The sequence below is a fragment of the Pinus tabuliformis genome, chromosome 8 (assembly GCF_031772625.1).
Source record: "Pinus tabuliformis cultivar Carrire ecotype Pingquan chromosome 8, CPIR1, whole genome shotgun sequence".
NCBI lineage: Eukaryota > Viridiplantae > Streptophyta > Pinopsida > Pinales > Pinaceae > Pinus > Pinus tabuliformis.
This window is the reverse complement of record NC_142294.1, coordinates 847,516,849-847,537,630: the sequence shown is the minus strand read 5'-3', so window position 1 is coordinate 847,537,630 and position 20,782 is coordinate 847,516,849. Positions and strand designations below refer to the sequence as shown.

Sequence of the window (20,782 nt, the reverse complement as noted above, 5' to 3'; positions counted from 1 at the left end):
GGTAATGTTTTGACAACGACACTCAGTTATTGAAGGCGGTTTCCAGTAACAGTTTTTATGTGGGTAGCAAATCGGTTCGGTGCACCCGTTTGGATTGGGCAATAGCGGACAGAGTGACATTTCATTATCAAAATATAAACCAACATATGTTATAGTCATACTATTAATTTAATTAATTAAATTAAAATAAAATAAAATTTAGACTTATTTAAAAAAAAGTCTAGAGTTATTATGAAAAAAAAAAAGGAAAAAAATTGAGTTATATATAATTAAAAAAAAATAAAAATTAGACTTGTTAAAAAAAAATTATTAAAAAATAAATAAATAAATAATAAATAATAAAATCCAAGGAAATAGTACTCAAACTACATGACAAATAGATGACCAGATTGTATACATCGAGACGACCAACACTAAGTGAAGAAAATTGCCAGCAATATAGCTTTGAGGACAAAGCTTCTGAAGGAAGGGGCTATGTTATGAATATAATTCATAACAAGTAATTAAATATAATAAATATAAATATTAAATAATTAATTATTAATTATGTTAAATAGTCATTAAGTTAAGTGAAAAGCCATGTCTAAAAGACATGCCCATTCACAAAAGGACCCCTGCTTAGGTATATAAATGCGGGTCCTCATTGTAAACTATCATCATCTTATACATTTTATATATGTTAATAAATTATTATTACAAATACCTGTGTGTATTTTAACATATTAAGTTTTCAAGCTATCAGTTTTCTTGCTTCAGCCATAGTTTTTATGCTTCACATGATTATAAATATACTTGGTAATATGCTTGCATTCGCACACAATGTCTTGCACCCACTCCAACTTCCCAATGTCCTCTAGCATCAAGTCTATGCAATGGGCAGCGCATGGAGTCCAAAAAATGGTGCGATATTTGGCACAAAGCAACCTTCCAGTTGCCACATAATTTGCTGCATTGTCCATGATTACTTGGACAACATTTGCAACCCCAACTTCCTCCACCACATCAGCTAGCAATGAAAAAATCAAATGTGCATCTTTTACATTTGCAAATGCATCAATGGATTTTAGGAACATGGTTCCTTTAGGGCAAGCTACAGCAAAATTTATTATTGTTCTACCCTTTTGATCTATCCACCCATCAGACATAAGTGTACAACTTGTAAATTTCCATGAGCTTTTAATGCTCTCCAATTGTTCCTTGACACACTCAAGCTCCTCAACTAGCTCTTTCCCCCTAAGTGCATTATAAGTTAGGGCTTTGTATCCAGGGCCAGCACATGCAATGGCATCCACCATGGGCTGATAAAAATAAGTCTTTGCATAGTTGAATGAAAGACTATTATGGTACCAAAACCTCCTCAGTGCCATATCTGCCTCCTTCCTCTTCTTATCATTGAAACTGTCCAAGGTTGGTTGAGATCCTGGAGTTGTACGAGGACTGAAGAAAGAAGAGGTTATACTCTTGTTTGCCATAGCAGTTGAAGAGGAGTTACCAATACTTGGACTTTGAAACTATGTTTCACTCTGAGATGAAGATCTACCTATCCCAACAATCTCATCCTTCCTTCTTGCCCTCTTAGAACTTGCTTCTTTAATGGCTTCCAAAGCAACTACCATTTCAGTAGTGACTTCATCAGGGCAACTTTGACAACATCCCACACCATGCCCAGGAATTTTGGCTAGGTGGTATTTCAGCCTGTTTATGCCTACATACATTGTGGCATTGCAATAATTGCACTTGATATTGTGGTCATTACCGGGAATGATTCGTTGACCATGTGCCCATGCCGAATCATGAGACTGTCTGAAACCCTTTGGTGGCATGGTAACAAAATTTGGAAGAAAAAAATAAATTTAAAATTTTTTTCGGTTTTAAATTTTTTTTTGGGTTTTTGAATTTTTTTTTAATTTGCAAATTTTTTAAGTTGTGTGGGTGAGAAACTCAGCCACACAGGGCCGTTGTGTGGCTGAGAAAATCAACCACACAGCAGCCCTGTGTGGCTAAGTTTCTCACCCACAGGCATTCCCAATTAAAAAAAAAATTGCAAACATAAAAATAAATAAAAATAAAAATAAAAACAAAAACAAAAATAAATACATGGAAAACATTCTCTCTAGGTTCATGAAGCCTACTTGAAGCTTAGTATGATCCAATGAAACCTCCTTTAGCCTCCTCCAACAGCGCCTTCACGCTCCTTTAGCTTCACTCTCAAGTTTCAACACTCACACAAATTAGCCAAACACTCAAATGACAAGTGAATGAGAAATAGAAGGGAGAGATGTGCTTATAATTTTTTTTTTCCCTCCAATTTCCCTTTTCCTCCACCTCATTTTCAAAAAAGAAATAAAATTCAAAAAAAAAAAAAACGAAATTTTGGATAGTTTGGGGGTTTCGCTGCCCAAAGGGTCTTATAGGGGTCCGATGGGAGTCTTATAAGCTACCCGCAAGTCTTATAAGGGTAAACGGGTCTTGTACAAAACCTGTCGGGTAAGGGTAAAGAACGCGGGTTTAATGAGGGCCACCCGTCCTCCCTTCTGACCCGTTCTTACCTGCGAGTTTAATAAGGGTGGTGCTTCACTGATTCATAACAATAATAAAAATTATTTTCTTTATTATTTTGAGAAGTACATTTCATGATGACTCAAATACATTAATGAAAACCGGACCTAGTTACATTTTCCAACACTCCCTCTTAACTAGGGAGGTATTCATAATATACAAATACAATGGAAGACCTCAAACTATATGAACAGTGAAGAGTTTAGGCACCTCAATGCCATGGACTAGATTCCTGACCAGGGCAATCTATCCATTGGTCTCTCAACAGTTTAGGCACCGCAATGCCCAGACTAGATCTCTGACCAGGGCAACCTATCCAAGTGGGAATAAGGTGGACTCAAGCTTTCAGCCTCTCCAGGTACCATCAACCTTACTTGCTAACCACCAACCCAAGAATCTAGGTGCGTATCCATGGTCAGACCTCTACGACCCATGCCACCCTCCCTACTTTGGGACCTAGACATCAACACAAAGTGTCGGCCAAATGTCCTCCCAGGCAATGCTTTACTCGCAAAGCCTCAACAAATCTCTTCCAATCTCTTATCATTAATACAATTAGCAATATCTACTAAACCAAGCATGTTCCTTAGATATTCAAACTTCTTATTAGGAATATCCTTTGTTAGTATGTTGCTACCTGTTCATCTGTTGAGACATACTCCAACTTCATGATCCCATTCTGCACCAGGTTCCTAATAAAGTGGAACTTATTGTTGATATGCTTCATTCTAGCATGAAACACGGGATCTCCAGACATCTTGATACAACTTTGATTGTCACAATTAATCACAGTAGGACCTAGAGACTTCTCGAACAAATCTGTCAGAAGCTTCTTAATCAAACAGCCTCCTTTCCTACTTCATATGTAGGCACATATTCTGCCTCAACACTACTTAAAGCAATAGGATCTTGCTTACTTCTCATCCATGAGATCATAGCAGCGCCCAGACTAAAACATCCTCCGGTAGTGCTCCTTCCATCGGTCTCACTGCCACCCAAATCAGAGTCTGTGAAGTCAATTAGCTTGACTTCCTTACTATCATACTTTAGGCAGTGATGTATGGTTCCACGAAGATACCTCAATATGTGTTTAGGAGCTATCTAGTGGTCATGACGAGGCTCCAACTGAAACTGGCTAAGAACATATATCTGGCGTAATATTTACTAGATACATTAGGGAACCCACCAACTGTCGATATGAGGTAGGATCCACGAGACTAGAGTCAAAGCCCCTCAACTTCTTGAGATTGTTGATCATAGGAGTAGTCATCGGCTTGGAATCCATCATCTTGAATTTCTGCAACAACTTGATGATGTACTTTCCTTGACCAAAATATATCTCGCCAGGTCTCTGCCATACTTCTAGGCCTAGGTAATAGTGCATCAATCCTAGATCCTTCATTTCAAATTCAGTAGCCAACATCTTCTTGTATTCTTGAATTCTTTGCTCCACACCTGTGATGAATAGATCATCCACATATAGTAGAATAATGACGGGCTCATATTCACGACCTTGATGTAGAGATTCGGATCAACAGAACTCTTTACGAACCCAATTATAAGTAGATATGCATCCATCCTTGCATACCATGCCCTAGGTGCTTGCTTCAAACCATATAGGGCCTTCTTGAGTCTACAAACATGAGAGTCCCTGCTATTAACTTCAAAGCCTTTGGGTTGTTCAATATACACTTCCTCACCAATGGTCCCATTCAGAAATCCGGACTTCACATCCATTTGATGGATATTCCAACCCATTGAAGCAGCCAATGAAACCAAATATCTAATGGTAGTGTACCTTGTTGTGGGTGAAAAGGTTTCTTCATAATCAATTCCTTCCTTTTGAGAGAAACCCCTTGCAACAAATCTAACTTTGTACTTGTCTATACTTCCATCAACAACATGTTTGATCTTATAGATCCATTTGGAGGTGACAACCGATTTGTCACTAGGTCTAGGAACGATTTCCCAAACCCCATTCTTCATGATGGATTGATATTCTTCCTGCATCGCTTTCTTCCAAACCTCTTGATGAGCAGCTTCCTTGAATGTAGATGGTTCGGCCTTTTACTTTCCCTGAAGGTTCCTTTTGCAATTTCATGTCTTTCAGCATCTTCTAATGTAGCTTTTAACCAATTTGGCCTTTTGCTTGTGGTTGGCATGACCACTGATTGAATAGGCTCACTTGGTCCTTCCTTTTACTTTCCTTGAAGGTTCCTTTTGCAATTTCATGTCTTTCAGCATCTTCTAATGTAGCTTTTAGCCAATTTGGCCTTTTGCTTGTGGTTGGGATGACCACAGATTGAATAGGCTCACTTGGTCCTTCTTCTTCTTCTTGATTTGTAGTAGGGTTTTCATGATGATCTTCTTCTTCTTCAAATATTGGAACTTCTTCGTCATCAAAATCAATAGGAATATCCTTTGATTTCTTGTAGGCTTGATTTTCATTGAATATGACATCCCTGCTTACTTTGATATGTCTTCCTTCCTTAATGTAGATTCTATATGCTTTTGAGGAGAGACTATATCCAATGAATATTCCCTTGATACTTGTAGAATCCAACTTCTTTCGCTTATCCTTTGGAACATGGATGTATGCTGGACTTCCAAAGATTCGGAGGTGATCCACACTTGGCTTCTTTCCTGTGAATACTTCTTCGGGTGTTATATTATTAAGACTTCTATGAGGAATTCTATTTTGAATGTACACGACTGTCATTGATGCTTCTCCCCATAAGAATATTGGTAGGTCTTGATCAAGGAGCATAGTTCGAATGCCTTCTTCAATTGACCTATTCTTCCTTTCACCCACCCCACTTTGTTCGGAATAATAGGGAACAATGAGCTCCCTCTTAATTCCTACTTCTTTACAATATGCAATTAATTCCTTAGAAGTGTATTCCCCACCATTGTCGGACCTTAGAGTCTTTATTTTTCTTTCGGTTAGGGTTTCCACTTTGGACCTAAACTCCTTGAACTTTTCAAATACTTCATCTTTTGTTTTGAGAAGGTAGAGCAATGTCTTTCTAGAATGGTCATCAATGAATGTTACATAGTAGAGATGACCTCCAAGTGATTTTTCAGGCATGGGCCCACACACATCAAAATGGATGAGGTCTAATATCTCTTTAGACCTAGTTTCACTATTCGGAAATGGCTTTCTTGTATGTTTTCCAAAAGAGCATCCCTTGCAGACACCTTCATGATCTAACTTCATATTGGGGATGCCATGAACCAATTGACTAAGAGTAGGGATGACCATATAATGTAGATAGCCATACCTCCTATGCCATAGCTCAATGGGATTGATCTCCATGTGAACCAAAGCTTGAGGAGGTGGTGTAATAACTCTATAAAGGCTTCCTTCATGAACTCCAATAACCCTAGCTTTATCAATGCTAGAGTATTTTCCCCAAACCATACTTTTCCATCAACAAAAGCAACTCTATCCCCTTTATCATCTAAAAAATAAATATAAAGAAAATTCTTTTTCAAACCTGGAACATACAAAATGTTGTTGAGGTGCAACTTCGATCCATTTTCCATCTTCAACGATGTTGATCCCAGGCCTCTAATAGCATAGCTATTATTGTCACCCAATTCCACTGCATGAGAAGATGACTCCTTTGATAGTGTATGAAGTTGTTTACTTTCTCCTGTCATGTGTCTTGATGCTCCACTATCAATGATCCATGCATTGTCATCACTAAGAGAACCTGTAAGAGCAACCAAGAATCCTTGACTTTTGACCTTGTTGAATAAGTAGTAGATGACCTTCTTGATCCAGCTTCCAGCAGTGTTGATACCCATTCTCATGTAGTTTATCAAAGAGGGAGAATCCATGCCAACAAAGTGATCTTCAACTTTTCCTGACCTTAGCTCTGATACCATGTTGAGAAATCAATGCAAGTAGATTAGGGTTTGATTCCTCTTTCTTGATAATTACTTGTGAGTTATGTTGGCTTATTTTACTTCTTTATTATCTTATCTTTCATCAAACAATTACCATATTATGTGTGTACGAAGATCACAAAACAAGAGACACAAGATGTAGGCACTATGTTAGGGCGAAACCCCCCTCGAGGGGAAAACCCAGTCAAAAATTCTCTTCCTTCAATAGTATTCTTTGAGACTCTTCAAACTAGACAAAGACCAAACCTTCCCTCCACACCAAGTCAGCCTTTGAGATCTTTGACCCCTTTGTAGCAGCACTTCCACCCCAGCGACTTCGACTATGCAGCAACTTCTAGCATCAGGCAACTACTGGCAATAGTAATACTTGGAAGACTTCAATCTCCCAAACTAGGGCACGAAACAGAGAGAGAGTAGCTCCAAAATTTCAATTTTCATCTTCTCCTTAGACTTGACCCAACTCACACCCCCTTTAGCTTCCTTAGAGATATCGAACTAGCTTGAGATGAGATGCTCCAAATGAATTTGACTTCCTTCTATTTATAGGCTCCAAGTGAGGTCGAATTGGTGTCCTTAGGCCGACTTGATCTCTTCTAGGCCGACTTGGTGTGGAGGTTACATAAATTATATTTGACTCAATAGTAAACCTTTTTACATGATTCAAAAGCCCAAGAAGGGTCTCTTTAAATGTACAATGACTCTATAGACTCAATATTAATCCTAGGAGTCCACAATGGGGACTTTGACTAATATAATGATGACCCAAGCATGAAACCCATGCTTTAATAAGTCATTGATACAATAATAAAAATTATTTTCTTTATTCTTTTGACAAGTACATTTCATGATGACTCAAATACATTAATGAAGACCGAACCTAGTTACATTTTCCAACAGCTAACACATGCCTTCTTCCTTACATAACAGAGTTCTACCTCATATTCTTCAATAAGTTACATCAGCTTTCCAAATATCAATTCTTCCCTCATGCTCTTCCAAGCCATCAAAAGTGTTGTTTACACAATCCATGTGCTTCGAAATCAAATCAAACAGTTGTCGATACAATATCATCAAACAAATTATCTCAACTGGTATCTTTCCAGTCTCTTCACATACTTCTGCAATATATCCTTTGAGGGAGCCAAACCATATTCCATCATTATCAGAGTTGCCAAATCACAATTGCCTCTAGTCAAGGTCCAATATTTTTCATGTCAAATTTTGCTACTTGCTCCCTTTGAGGTCATCATTCCTTTGCATGATCTATGTTCCTATTGCAACAGAGTTTTGCTTCATGCTCATCAATGTGTTCCAAGCTTTAATTAATATTGTATCCATCAAGATCTTTACAACTCCCTCCTTCCATCTGAGGTAAGTGTACTTCTTCCCCTTTTAATCAACTTCTTTGATTCAAGCTTCAAATGGCTTTCGTCATATTTATGCTTTGTCATGTTTTTCCACTTCTTCCTTCTATTAGTCAAGCCTTCCATAAATCTTGTCTTGACCTGCAGCCTTTATTAGAAGCTTATGAAAGAACAGAAAGGACAAGGCACAAAGATAATAAACAAGGATATATAGAGTACTTATCTTTTGAGAAGGCTTAGCTGCCTCTTAATCTTGGACATGTTCACCAACCTTGTTCTCACATTAAACATTAAGGTTATATCTATCTTTAACAGTGAACAAGATTAGATATGGTTTTGTTTCTAGGGTTTCTTTTAGTCCAAACCATGCTAGAGTTTATCAACGCTAGATGCCAAAGTCTTTAAGACCTGCTACTCAATAATTGCAAACCCTAGATCCTTCATACTCATCAAGACTTGTTATCAATGCTTTGTAAAATTCTACTAGCATGTTGCAAAACCCTAATGATATTGTTTGACATGCCTTTTATCCATTTCATTACTTGATCTAGTCTTCATATGCAATGATCTTCTGGGCGTTCTACCAAATCATTAATATGTCACTGTCTCTAGTCTATATTTATGCAAACCCTTTTACTATTTTTCAAATGATCATCAGTATGATCTAGTAATCTTAATATAGGTGACTTGGATCATGAAATGCACACAATAATTGTACATACCTCCGCAACTTTTACCTTGTCAAGTGTTGACATTCTTCAACCAAGATGTCTCAACTTCTCAGAAATTTGATTGAGCTACTTCTCAGAGACATTTGAACTTCTTATTTAATTCTATCCATAACCAATTCTTCGTATGATCGTCTCATAGATTTTAGTCCTTTGTCCTTCAAGCTAAGCACATAGATGAACTTGGTCTCCAGGATGTCATATTCCTATTATCTCTCGAACTTTGATGCTAGACTTCTTTTAAAACTCATCGTTTGTTACAAAACTAGAACTAATTTCAGACTTTCCTCAAGATTATAACTTGGAGAAAAGTATACTAGGGATGTCACATAATCATAATGCCGTAGAGATTTCACATCTTGAGTGCCATAACAATTTCAAATGTCATTATCACATGTTCGTATCTATTGTATATGCTTCTTGAATTTGCTATTTTGTGGGAGTCGATATAGATTGTCCACAAAGGATTATAATGTTGTATGAAAACATTATAAATACTTGTTCTTGTAGCTTACTAAAAATGTTGTCACTGTCATATATGGATTGGATGGATGTCTCATACAGGATTCGGATACCTCCTATCACAGTCTCAGCTTTCTTTTACATATGTCATAGACTTCTCGTTACTCTATTCAGATTTGATGTCATTAACACTGCCATACTAGGATTATTGTTAAACTATCACATGTCATAGCTACATGACTCGCAAACCAATTGCCTTATATCAAGTACATAACTTAGTCATGTTATGCCTAACTGCAAGGTCACTGTCCATACATTATAATGCGAGCCATAATGATGGATGATACGAGCCACAAAGAGATGCCATATATGCGATGTCATACGAACCATATCCTAATGATGCCATAGACCATTATAATACAGAGTGAGACCACTATGTATAAACATGTGATGCCACTTCCACTCTAGAGATGCCACGATGCACAGAGATATATTGATGTCACTGTTGAGATGCCACTTTATAAAGGAGAGCCACTATAGAAAATGTGAACCCCATGACAACGATGCCATAGAGTGCGAGTCATGCCACAGAGTATACGCGAACCTTCGAGTATCAATGTGAGCCACGGCGTATTGTGAACCATAGAGATCGAGCCTCGGAGCATGTTGTGAGCTACAGAGAGTAGATAACGAGCCATAGAGAATGCGAGGCACCCTGAGAACATGACGAGTCATTGAGATATATATATACAAGCCATAACGAGCCTCTGTTGATTATAGTGAGCCCTAGAAAGTATACATCAAGCCTTTGTTTAGAGTATACGAGCTACTGTTGATTATAGCGAGCCACAGAACATATACATCAAGCCTTGTAGTATGTACCAGAGAAGAGTGCAAGCTTCTGAGTTGCTAGCCATACGGAGCCACAGAGAGTAAGTGAACTATAGGGAGGAGGAGAAATACCATACATAAAGCAATCGAGCCACAGAATGTTTGTGTGAGACACTGTCAATGAATAGCGAGCCATAACATAGTCGTACAACATAAGCATAATGTGCCAATGATGTGAGCCATGCTACTATATTGTAAGTCCTTTAATGGAAGGTTGCAGACCTTGGATCTCAGTAGGAATATAGAGAGATAATTCGAATTGTATTATAGTCTCAGAAGAAGAGTTCAAACTTCATCAAAAGGGAACTACAGAAACTTGTATTGACCATTCGCATTAACTCAGATCGTAGACTCCCCAGAAACTCGCATCAATTTAGAATATATGCCATAGGGACCTCGCATTACTTCCTCAAAAACCATTACAAAAGGAACAAGGAACTTTTTAGAGATATGCCAATAGTAGTGATCTTCAGAACTGCCATCCATTAAGCTTAGCCCTGATACCATGTTGAGAAATCAATACGTAAGTAAAAGTGACAATTTCTCTTACATGATAATTATTTGTGCAATTACTATTGCCTTTTTATTATTACATTTGTATGCTTCTTCTCATCAAGCAATTACAAAAAAAGGCAAAAATATGAAGATCACAGAGAACAAAAGACACAAGATATAGGTAAAATCTCCTCTTCTAATAGAATCGGATCAAAGTGAGAAATCCAAGACCCAAGAATTCAACCTCCAAGAAGCCGTCAAACCCTCCAAACTTCAGTCAATAGATCATCATCTTAACTCGTGTTATTTCACAGAAATATAGCCTCAATCCCTCGCATCTACTTCAAAAATATAGTCTCAAGAAACTAGCATCAATTGCAGAAGGTAAGCAACAGAAAATTCGAATTTTTCAGATCTCATACCATAGAAAACTCGCCTATTATACTTTCAAACTTGCCACAGAACATTAACAAACTTGGTTGCCAAAATGAATGAGAACAGGTGCTAATATATAGTTGTTCTCATATGCAAAAAGACACATCTTTTGAGTGAGCCAACTTGTCATCCAGGAGGGTCGACGTGTCTTCTTGAGGTAAATTGATCCAAATTACAATTTTACAAAATTATTTTTCCTTTTTCTTTACAAGAAGTCCAAATAGAACATTGACTCTTTGACTCAATAAAATCTAGAAGCATGAAGAAAATGCTTAACTAAAATAATAAAAATAAAATTATTCTTTTTCAACAATGTTACCCACCAAAATGGGTAACCCTATAGGAGAAAAAATATCTCCCATTCGTCACATCCAACTGGCCAACCATGCAGCCCCTAACAACCACCACTAGCTGATGACATGTCATTATATCTCTGCCACCTCCATCAACCATATTCTTTTCACCCTTCCAGAAAGAGCACATGGACAAAGGTGGGCTTCCAATTAAAAGGTACTTTATTCATTTTGTAATCAGGTGCTTATGCTTGTTTGTGTTTGGGAATTTGATATGGATTATGGGGTGAACTAGTTTTTTACCGTGATCTTGTTCCCTCACCTTAAATGGGGGGTTAATCTTTGATACTAGTCCAGTGGGACCTCCCCTAATGGCCCAATAGGTAGAGGAGGGGAACTCCTTGGGAAGCGTTGATTGAGATAACGTAGTTCCATCTATACCTATTCCATATTTACCACTTTCCATCATACATTGCAAACCCTTATCTCACATCCATTCTTTGGGTTCAATTGATCATTGGTTCTCCGAGATTTGGCACCCATACATCCTCATACCTAGGTAGGGCCCGGAACTTTGCCCGAAAAGGTTGATGCAGCTAAAAGAAAAAGAAAGAGCATATTATGGCCATGAAACAAAATCAAAAGAAAGAATATCAAAATACAAAATATGGCCAGGACATACGCATTAGCGTGGGCGAACGCCTAGCATGAGCTCTATCTCACTTATTATGGCCATCACACGGTTCCCGAGCACATGTTTCTCTATTACATCATAAAAGAACCCTTGCATCTCCCAACCCCGATGACCAATGAAATGACTCATCCTTAAGGGATAATACAACTGCAATAGCATTCAAGGCAAGCTCTAACCCTTTGAGCTACGAGTGATGATACAAAGAAAAATCAAGCAAAATTAAAAGGTACAAAAGAGGGGTGGAAAAACAACGGCCGACTTGGTAACTCATGCATCCACGATTGCTCCCTCTTCGCATCGATGCCCTCAAGATGTGGATCCCCATCATGTTGATTCGTTTTTACAGTGGCACTTGACCATGAAGTCTTCTCCCCTTTATTACCATCATTATTATTCACTAACACCTATCAATTAAAAGGTGGACTGAGGAAATGTCACTTCCCCTTGGAAGCTGGAAACACTTAATAAGGTTGTCCTTTAGCCACTCCTACCTAGGGAGGAAACATTATTGCGAGCTCAAGGCCCTGATTTTGGAAGGAAATCCCTATTTGAAGTATTGAATAGCCCATTACATTCAAGTTTGGTTCACTTAGATGCAATGATGATCATTGTCCCTAATGATTGGTTTCTTTCGCTAGACTTTATATTGTGATTGTTAGGTGGTTCAACAACCCATGTCCTGAGCACCTTACCCACAGGTAACTAAGCCATTCAAGAATTATATTGACATCCATAGGTGAAGCGTTGAGAGCCTTGGGTCTCCTAGTAGTAGCACATCACACATACCCCTGGGCACCTCCCAAGGCATTTTATCACTTTGCACTACATTTAATGCTTCTTCAAGATGATACACCTGGATCCAGCATGCCCCTAGGCTAGCCTTAGCACCCTACGAGGGATGGCAGTTGATTCAGGGCCCAAATGAGGATGATCTCACCTTCAGAGACTTGGGAGGGCTAGTAGCACCAGGAAAGCCATCAATGTTGGAGCAAATATGGACACCTTTCACAATTGGAGACCTAGAAGACCACTTTGTGGTGCCATAGCGGGATTTTGGGGACCACAGAGAGCCATTGTTGGAGATTTGGCGGACGACCCTCAAATGATGATTTTTAGATGCTACTACATCACACTTGGCACCTTGTAGCATCAATACTTGGAATTTGGAGCTTCTTTATTGGATGATGTCATCCCTAGAGGCCTCACAGCTCACAAGTGTGGCCTTTTATTTGCATTTATGTCAAAGCTAGTTGGGTTGGCTTGTAACCCAAGAGTTTCATTGTGATTTTAATTGTTAGTAGGGGTTTTTAGGCTAATATTATGCCTCTTCCTCATATAAATAGAGGAGAGGGATTTTCATTTTGATCATCATCTCTTAGACTATTTTGGATCTCCTTAGAGAGATTTCAGCCTTCTTGTTTCTTGACAAAGATGTGATCTATTGAGTATTCTTGTTCATTGGAGCTACTTTCTTGACTTTGGAGAAGTTGTCTTGCATCAATAAAGGATTGTTCATGCATATTGTCTTGTAAGTGAGCTTTATTTATTGAAAAAAAATTACTTATGTCTAATATATGGAATAAAATGATGATGTAGGGTTTTTCTATAGTGCCATAATTTGATGAAAATCAATTGAATAGAAACTAGGTGTCAGTATTGTATGCATTACTCATGTATGGTGTGTGAATGGTGTTGAAATATGTAACTAGGTTTGGTCTTCATAATGGCATTTGTAATCATGATTTTATGTAATTGATGTAACGAAGAAAATCAAAATATTTTGTAATGCTTGAGTCATGGGTTTCATGCTCAAGGAATTTTATAGATGAAGCTCCCATTGTTGTTAGAATATTCCAACACATAGGAATTAATTAAGTATAACTTGGGCTAGTGTATAGTTAGGTAAAGAGTGTTTCTTTAAGTATGTACTTTTTGTAACTTACAATCCGATGGTCACGATATGTTCTAGACATGAAGTGATCTGACGATTCATTCTCTCCTCGGTATTACCGACACTGATTTGTGACTTAACACCCGATTGGTCCATGATCTCTATTTAAAATTTTAAAGAGCATGGAGGGTCATTTGTCCGACACCGTTCATGAGAGAAGCTTATGTAAATTTTCTTTCTTTTACATTAATAAATTCCCTGAAGTGGCCGCGTTGGCTCAAACTATGAACTGTTTCCCACTTTGAGGATTTTAACCACGTCAAGAATATTGGTGTACTGATTTGTGATTTGTTTGTGAGCAGTGTCCTTTGGTGTTCAATCTAAGGAACTTACCCTGTAAATTCCTACATGGTATCAGAGCATTAATTTGAAGGGAGTAGCTTGCAATACTTATCTATGTACATCTTTTTGATAGTAATATGAAAGGACTGATATTACAAAAAGAACAAAAGGCCACATTAACTAATATTTTAGAAACTTGCATTATAAAGACATTAAATAAACATTGTTTATGGAATTGATAGTCATTATCATGTTACCCTTCATTTTGTCACCATGACAAATAATCATCAAAATTGGATCTCTCACCATCCATCCAAGTGTCATGAAGCACTCCCTTGCAATTCAACAACTTATATACCTTGAATAAAGTGGAATTTCTAGATCTCTTGGTACAAAACCCTGCTTTTGAGCATCTGCGCGGTTTTGCTAAAGAAAAACCGCACATGTGCAGTTTCTTCCACTACAAAACTGTGCAGATCTGCGCTCTATTTCTGACAAAAATTGTGCAGGTCAATCAATAAAAAGTAAGATCTAGAAGCATTGTTGGGCGAATCATTCCCAACAGAAAGCCTCAAACTCATGTTTATTCAAGCCTAACCCAATTTTTGATGGAACTAATTCCCATTCTTCAAGGAGCCCTCATCCCTCTTTTAGTGGATCTCATCCTTGGACTAAGGATCTCAAACTACTTCCTTTTGGCCTATAAATCAAGCCATAGGTGAGGGAATTGGGGGAAGGCCGCTGAGAGTAAGTTTATGCTGGAGTAATCAGGTTGGAGAGCTTATCATTCTTGGAGAGGATTGAAATCAATGGAGGAGCTTCACAACATCAAGGCACAAGGTTTGTAGATCCTTCATGTTTCTGAAATTAATACAAACAAGCATTTCTTCTCACTTCATTGTTTAATGGATTAATTGATCAATTTCATGTATGGTTTATGTTATTTATATTTGTCCATTGGAATGATGTTATTTATATTTGTCCATTAAAATGATGTTTGTTACTAGTCTCCTGATCACTAGTTTGAATTATTGAATCATTTATGCTGCATATGCCTTTGATCCTTTGTTGTTTCCATGTGCGCAGGTCTAGATTCAAGCATGTTGTAATAAGGTATGAATTTCCATTTCTCACCTTGTTAGCTTATGGTTCAAGAAAAAGATAGATTCAAGGAAGGAATTACATTGATTGTTTGTTTGTTTCTAGTTTCCTTTTAGGATCTAGGGAGATTTCTCTTGTCAGCAAGAGGAATTTGTGCGCCTAACAGTACCCTTCCACAAGGCCTGCTAGATTTTGCGGAAACAGATAGCATTCAACCTAAGTTCACTAAGATACTAACATATCAATTGATCACCCATTTGAACCAATAAATTCACAATCAGCATGTCATGAAGTGCTACCAATCAAAATAGAATTGCAAATGCTTATGTTATGAGAGGAAAATTATAGTTGTGGCAAAAGAATGACACAGGCTGAATATTGAAAAAACAAATAGATCATTACATGAACAAAAGGCCATGTTCTTCAACGGTGGTTGTTTGCATGCCAGGGGGTTTGGCCTCCACTGTTTGAAATGTGTCAGGCATTTAAGAAATGGTGGCAGAATAGCCCCCAAATGGGGTTGTGTGTGTAATATAGTACAATTGGGCTTGATGGGGAAGCTAATTAATCCATGGGAAGTCGTCAAGGTGACCATTTTCATCGAGTGGGAGTCCTGCGAAGAACGATCTGTCCTAAATTCAGTTTACAAAGGTACCTTGAAGATAATCATGGAAGCTATTGGGCAGCTAATCCACTATTATGACACAGGGTGGTGGGAGAAATTTATAGCTCTATCCCAAGGTGGAGAGCAAAATGATACCGTTGGGATGATAGACACTCTTCATGTTGTTTACAATATATCAAACGGACACCCCTCGTGGTAAATCTGGGGATTTTTTGGAATTACTATTTTTGGGAGGCATTAATTTGGAGGGAGTAGCATGCAATACTTATCTATGTACATCTTTTTGATAGTAATATGAAAGGACTGATATTACAAAAAGAACAAAAGGCCATATTAACTAATATTTTAGAAACTTGCATTATAAAGACATTAAATAAACATTGTTTATGGAATTGATAGTCATTATCATATACTCGCATGCATTGATTATGGAATTGTTAGTCAAGTGAAAATGACTCATAGATCATTTTAAGCTATAGATCAATTTACCAAGTAAATTTTTAGGTAACAAAAGACTATTTGTTTTGTGTAGCATTCAACCCAATGGGACTCTCAAATGGATAATTGTTTTTCCTCAATAATGCAAGAGGATCGTCATTCTTGTTTTTCTTAAATGCTGCAGCCACCATTGCCACACCAGCATTGGCTTCTCTTTCTCGTTTTTTCCTCTTATAGATGCACTCACTCCTTGACATGCTCCAAGTCCACAAGATGTGCCCAACAAATGCCCTTTCACACAGAAGTAGGTGCTCTTGAATTGATGGTTGCAAAAGCTACATGTCCAAAGAACATTGCCTCCTCCCTTTAACTTGCTCCCTGGCCCTTGATATCTTGTAACATACTTCCACAAGGGATATTTCAGTTCTTGAGCCTGTTGTCTTGCTAAAAGGATGTTTCTCTCAACATTTGAAGCTTCTGTTGCAACCCCACTTCCAACAGATGGAATACTTGCAGACCCTGATGAAATTGAAAGAGAACGGGGGGTCATTATCAATGGAGGCATTCCTCCCCTTTTTCCTGCTGCCCTTGATTGAGCCATGATTGCTATGATTATAAAGAAAAATGCGACTGTTGTAAGGCTCTGCACATAAACAGAAACACACTGGCAGATTGCTATAGCAAAACTAAAAATAATTGGAAGGAAAATCCACTTACCTGCCCCTTGAATTTCCTCTAGAACTTGTCTCTCTCCTTTGCTGGTCGTCAACACACTCCTACAGCTCCAAAACAGCAAACAAAAGTGAGGTAAATCAGCCCAAAACAAAAATTTTGAGCATTCAGGGGTCATTTCATGTGGAAAATGTGTCACGAAATCAGGACATGATTTTGGCACGTGCCTAACACGAGTCAAATTCATGTCCCTCTCCTCGGACATGAGTCAAATTCGTGTCAGGCAATTGTCATCATTATGTTGTCTGACACAGGATTTGTCATATGTGGGGGAGGACGTGTTTACCAGCAGATATTGTGGCTAGTAGTTGAGTCACACTCCATTCTGATATTCCACTGAAGAAGAGGGTATCCTGTGATGTTTGTCTTGGATTATATATATATAATCGGTTTTTTAATCTTCTTTTTTATATTGCATCTTTTATTTCTATTCCTATTTTGATTTACAAGCATGGATGTTAAACATCTCATATAGGTAGGGCTGTAGAATGCAACTCACTTCTCTAGGTGCAATAATCTGTTGAGATATTTTAAAATCATCAAAATGTCCTAACTCAATCTTTCAAATATGAGGGAATAATGCAAAGCATTTTGGTATGTAAACTTTTTCAATGTAAAGAACCAGGGAATGTTAAATATGCAAGTTCAATAAGGAACTACAGTTTCCCATATTCTATTTATGTTTACTCTTTAAGTTTTTCTCCCTCACAAAATCCATTGACTTTGTGTGAAACTCATATAACAGTCAGCAGAATATGAGCAGCAAACCTTCTTGAAACATATAGGCAAGGCTTCATAGTTTCTTTTTGCTTGCAACCAGTACTGACATTTAGATATAAATGCCATTCAACAGAGTTTCAAGGGTGAAAGAGAAACATACCGCTTTGCTGCAATAGCATCAGCCTCATCAAAGAATATTATACTGGGAGCCGCTAAGCGTGCTCTTTGAAATGTCTCACGCAGTAAAGCTTCACCTTCTCCAACATACATTGAGTAAAGTTCTGCCCCACTGCAGATGAATTTAAAATAAAAGAAAACTCAGAAATTGGAGAGGAAACCATGGAAATGCTACTCAATTAAAGACAAAAATCAAAAAAAGGTTCCATTATATCTTTAAATTTTACACATAACAGTTGCAACAATTATCCAATTTACCAATATAAGGATATTTCTATCCTTTGAAAAAATTAACTTTATGTGATCTCGGCTAGTAGTACATAGCCCTCCAAAGTTTCTAGAGTATTTCATAGTTGTATACTGCAAGATGACTGGCCAGACAAAGGCACTGCCAGAAAGAAATGTCTTTCCAAGCAAAGTAATAACTCCCCAAAGAGTAGATGTAACAGTGATTTAAAATATGGTCGTGTTTGCTCTGAGAAATCCAACTCTAACAGCAACCATAATCTTCCTTCTTTGCATAGATTTACCAAAAGGGGCCCCATCCTCCCTTCCTTCAGGAGGCAGCATCAATCCATCTTGGTTCTCACTCACCATTGAAAACCAACAACCTGTTGAAAAAAGCAAGAAAATACGGGAACTCAAAACCAATTTTACGGCTGAAATGAGTTCTGGCAAGATTGAAAAAGAGCTCAAAAGTACAGGTGAACTCCAAAAGATATTTTAATGGCATCACCTATCTAAGCAAGCATGTAGTTACCGACAGGTTCCTAGCATTGTTCCCTGTTACCCACCAAAAGTGAGTAACCTCTAGGTGAAATTTTTTCTCCTCATTTGACATCCAGATTCCAGCCATCCAGCATTCCCATGACAGTCAACACACAACACTATGTCAAAGTTCTCCACCTATAGCTATGGTCAGATCCCTCGCCCATCTGGCATTTATTCTTGAATGAAGTTTGGTCATCTTCCGACAGGTACTCTAACCATTCTTGCAATCATGTGCTTTCATTTAATGTTATGGGCATATATATGGATGAACTAGGCATATATGGACATATCACGGAACAAACTGGATGATTGAATGATCTTGATTGTATGCTTATCCCCACACTTCACTAGGGAGGTTAGTCTTTGACTATAGTCCAGTGGTTCCACATCTGAGGCCTTACAGTTTAGGAAGGGCACTATTGGGGAAGCATTGATTGTATAGCATGTCCAAGGTAATCCATACTTAGCACTTTCCATCTTTCCCAGTTATCCATCTCCATTTTTTGCGTTGGTAATCATTGGTCATTGGGATCGGCACCCTTCATCTACATCCTTGTGTCAAGACCCAGAAACTTGGCCCCAAAGGTTGAGGCAGCTAAAATAAAGCTAAATGCATATAAAGCCACAATGAAAGAAAATGTAAAATGCAAAAGATTGATGGGATGGTATTTTTCATATGGAAAAAAGCCTAGCATGAGCTCTACCCTACCCATTATCCATCACCCAATACCTCGAGCATTCAATCCTTCATCTAAAGAAAGGAACTCTTGAAAGTCCCCCTTCATCTAAAGAAAGGAACTCTTGAAAATCCCAACCCTAATGAGAGAAAGACTTCTAAATCTTAAAGGGATATTAGAAAAATATAAAAGCAAGCTTGGGCTCCTAAGCTACACACCAAATAAAGACAAATATTAAAGTAAAAGGCACACAAGAGAGGTGGAAAAGAAAGCCAACAAAATGGGAAACTCATGCCACCATGATTGCTCCCTCTTTACATCAATACACTCAAGATGTTAGATCCCCATTAGTTGGTCTCATGGCTATGGTAATTGCCTTGAAGTCTCTCCCACTCCAAAACCATTATCATTACACGCACCTATGGATTGACAAAATGATCTTGAACATGTCATTCCCCTTGGAGGCAAGAAACACCCAATAGGGTTGTTGACTTAATCATCCCGAACATAAGTGTGGTAACTATTTATTCGTCCTGATCTAGGTAGATATTTGAAGGTGGGTTTTGTGTGAAGTATTCTTATGCCCTTAACATTAGATATGGTCCACTATGATACTTTAATGGTTTTTGTCCCTAATGGTGTGATCTCACTTGATCTTGAGAAGTTTGTTTTAGGTGGTGTTCTCACAGCAACAGAGATCCCTTGAGGGATGGGCTTGACCCTTTTTAGCACCACTCCAAAGGACTCTGCCCCATTTTGAGAACAGATATGACCTTAATACTTTAGCATTGCCACCCCAAAGATGAGCGTTGGGCTTTGAGATGATTCCACATGGTATTACATCCCCTCATGCACCTCCAAATGTTGAAATGTTGAGCCATAGAGCTTGGTCGTTGGACAACTTGATGATGTGCCCAAATGGACCCAGAGTTGGATTATGTAGCTCAGTAGGACTTCCACAATGGCTTGGTGTCTTAGCATGTGGAAGATTGCCTCTAGATAAACTTTGTACGATGATTTTATAAAGTACCTTTTGTATTTAATGATTAATAGTGACTTAAGTGATCTCAACGAGAGATTAAGTCATAATCGTTGATCTTGAGATGGCAAGATCTAATCTTGGCCACTAAGATCTAGGGTTAGGGTTTTGTTAAAATTTAGTAGCTCAAGGAGAAATTCCCTCCATTGGGAAGCCTTCCTCATCTAGGGAAGCCCCTTCTAGCCCTTGGAAGAATTCAATTTGGTCAACGAAAAATATTATTTTTAATATGAAACCCACATGTGCACAAAAGTACAGGTCGGCCTAAAGGATAAATTGGATCTCCTCCACTACATATAAATAGACATGTCACATCACTTTGGAGCATCATCACATATCACATCTTCTCTCTCTTGATCTGATAGGTTTGTACAAGTCTGAAATTGCAAGGTCTGAGTTCACATGTGTGAAGGAGAGAGAGTACATTATGTTGACC

General features: G+C 38.0%; 1 protein-coding gene across 4 annotated transcripts in view; it reads right to left on the bottom strand.

Moving 5' to 3' along the window:
• The window catches only part of CDC48B (cell division cycle 48B), a 287,793-nt gene that overhangs the window by 42,836 nt on the left and 224,175 nt on the right, over positions 1–20,782 (bottom strand). For 3 of the 4 annotated variants that reach the window (XM_089372953.1, XM_089372955.1, XM_089372952.1), the window contains one exon: positions 17,843–17,971. The exons of the other annotated variant lie outside the window; for it this stretch is intronic. In XM_089372953.1, the coding sequence (XP_089229079.1) occupies positions 17,843–17,971 (129 nt within the window). The remainder of the gene's footprint in view (positions 1–17,842; positions 17,972–20,782) is intronic. 4 annotated transcript variants of the gene reach the window in all.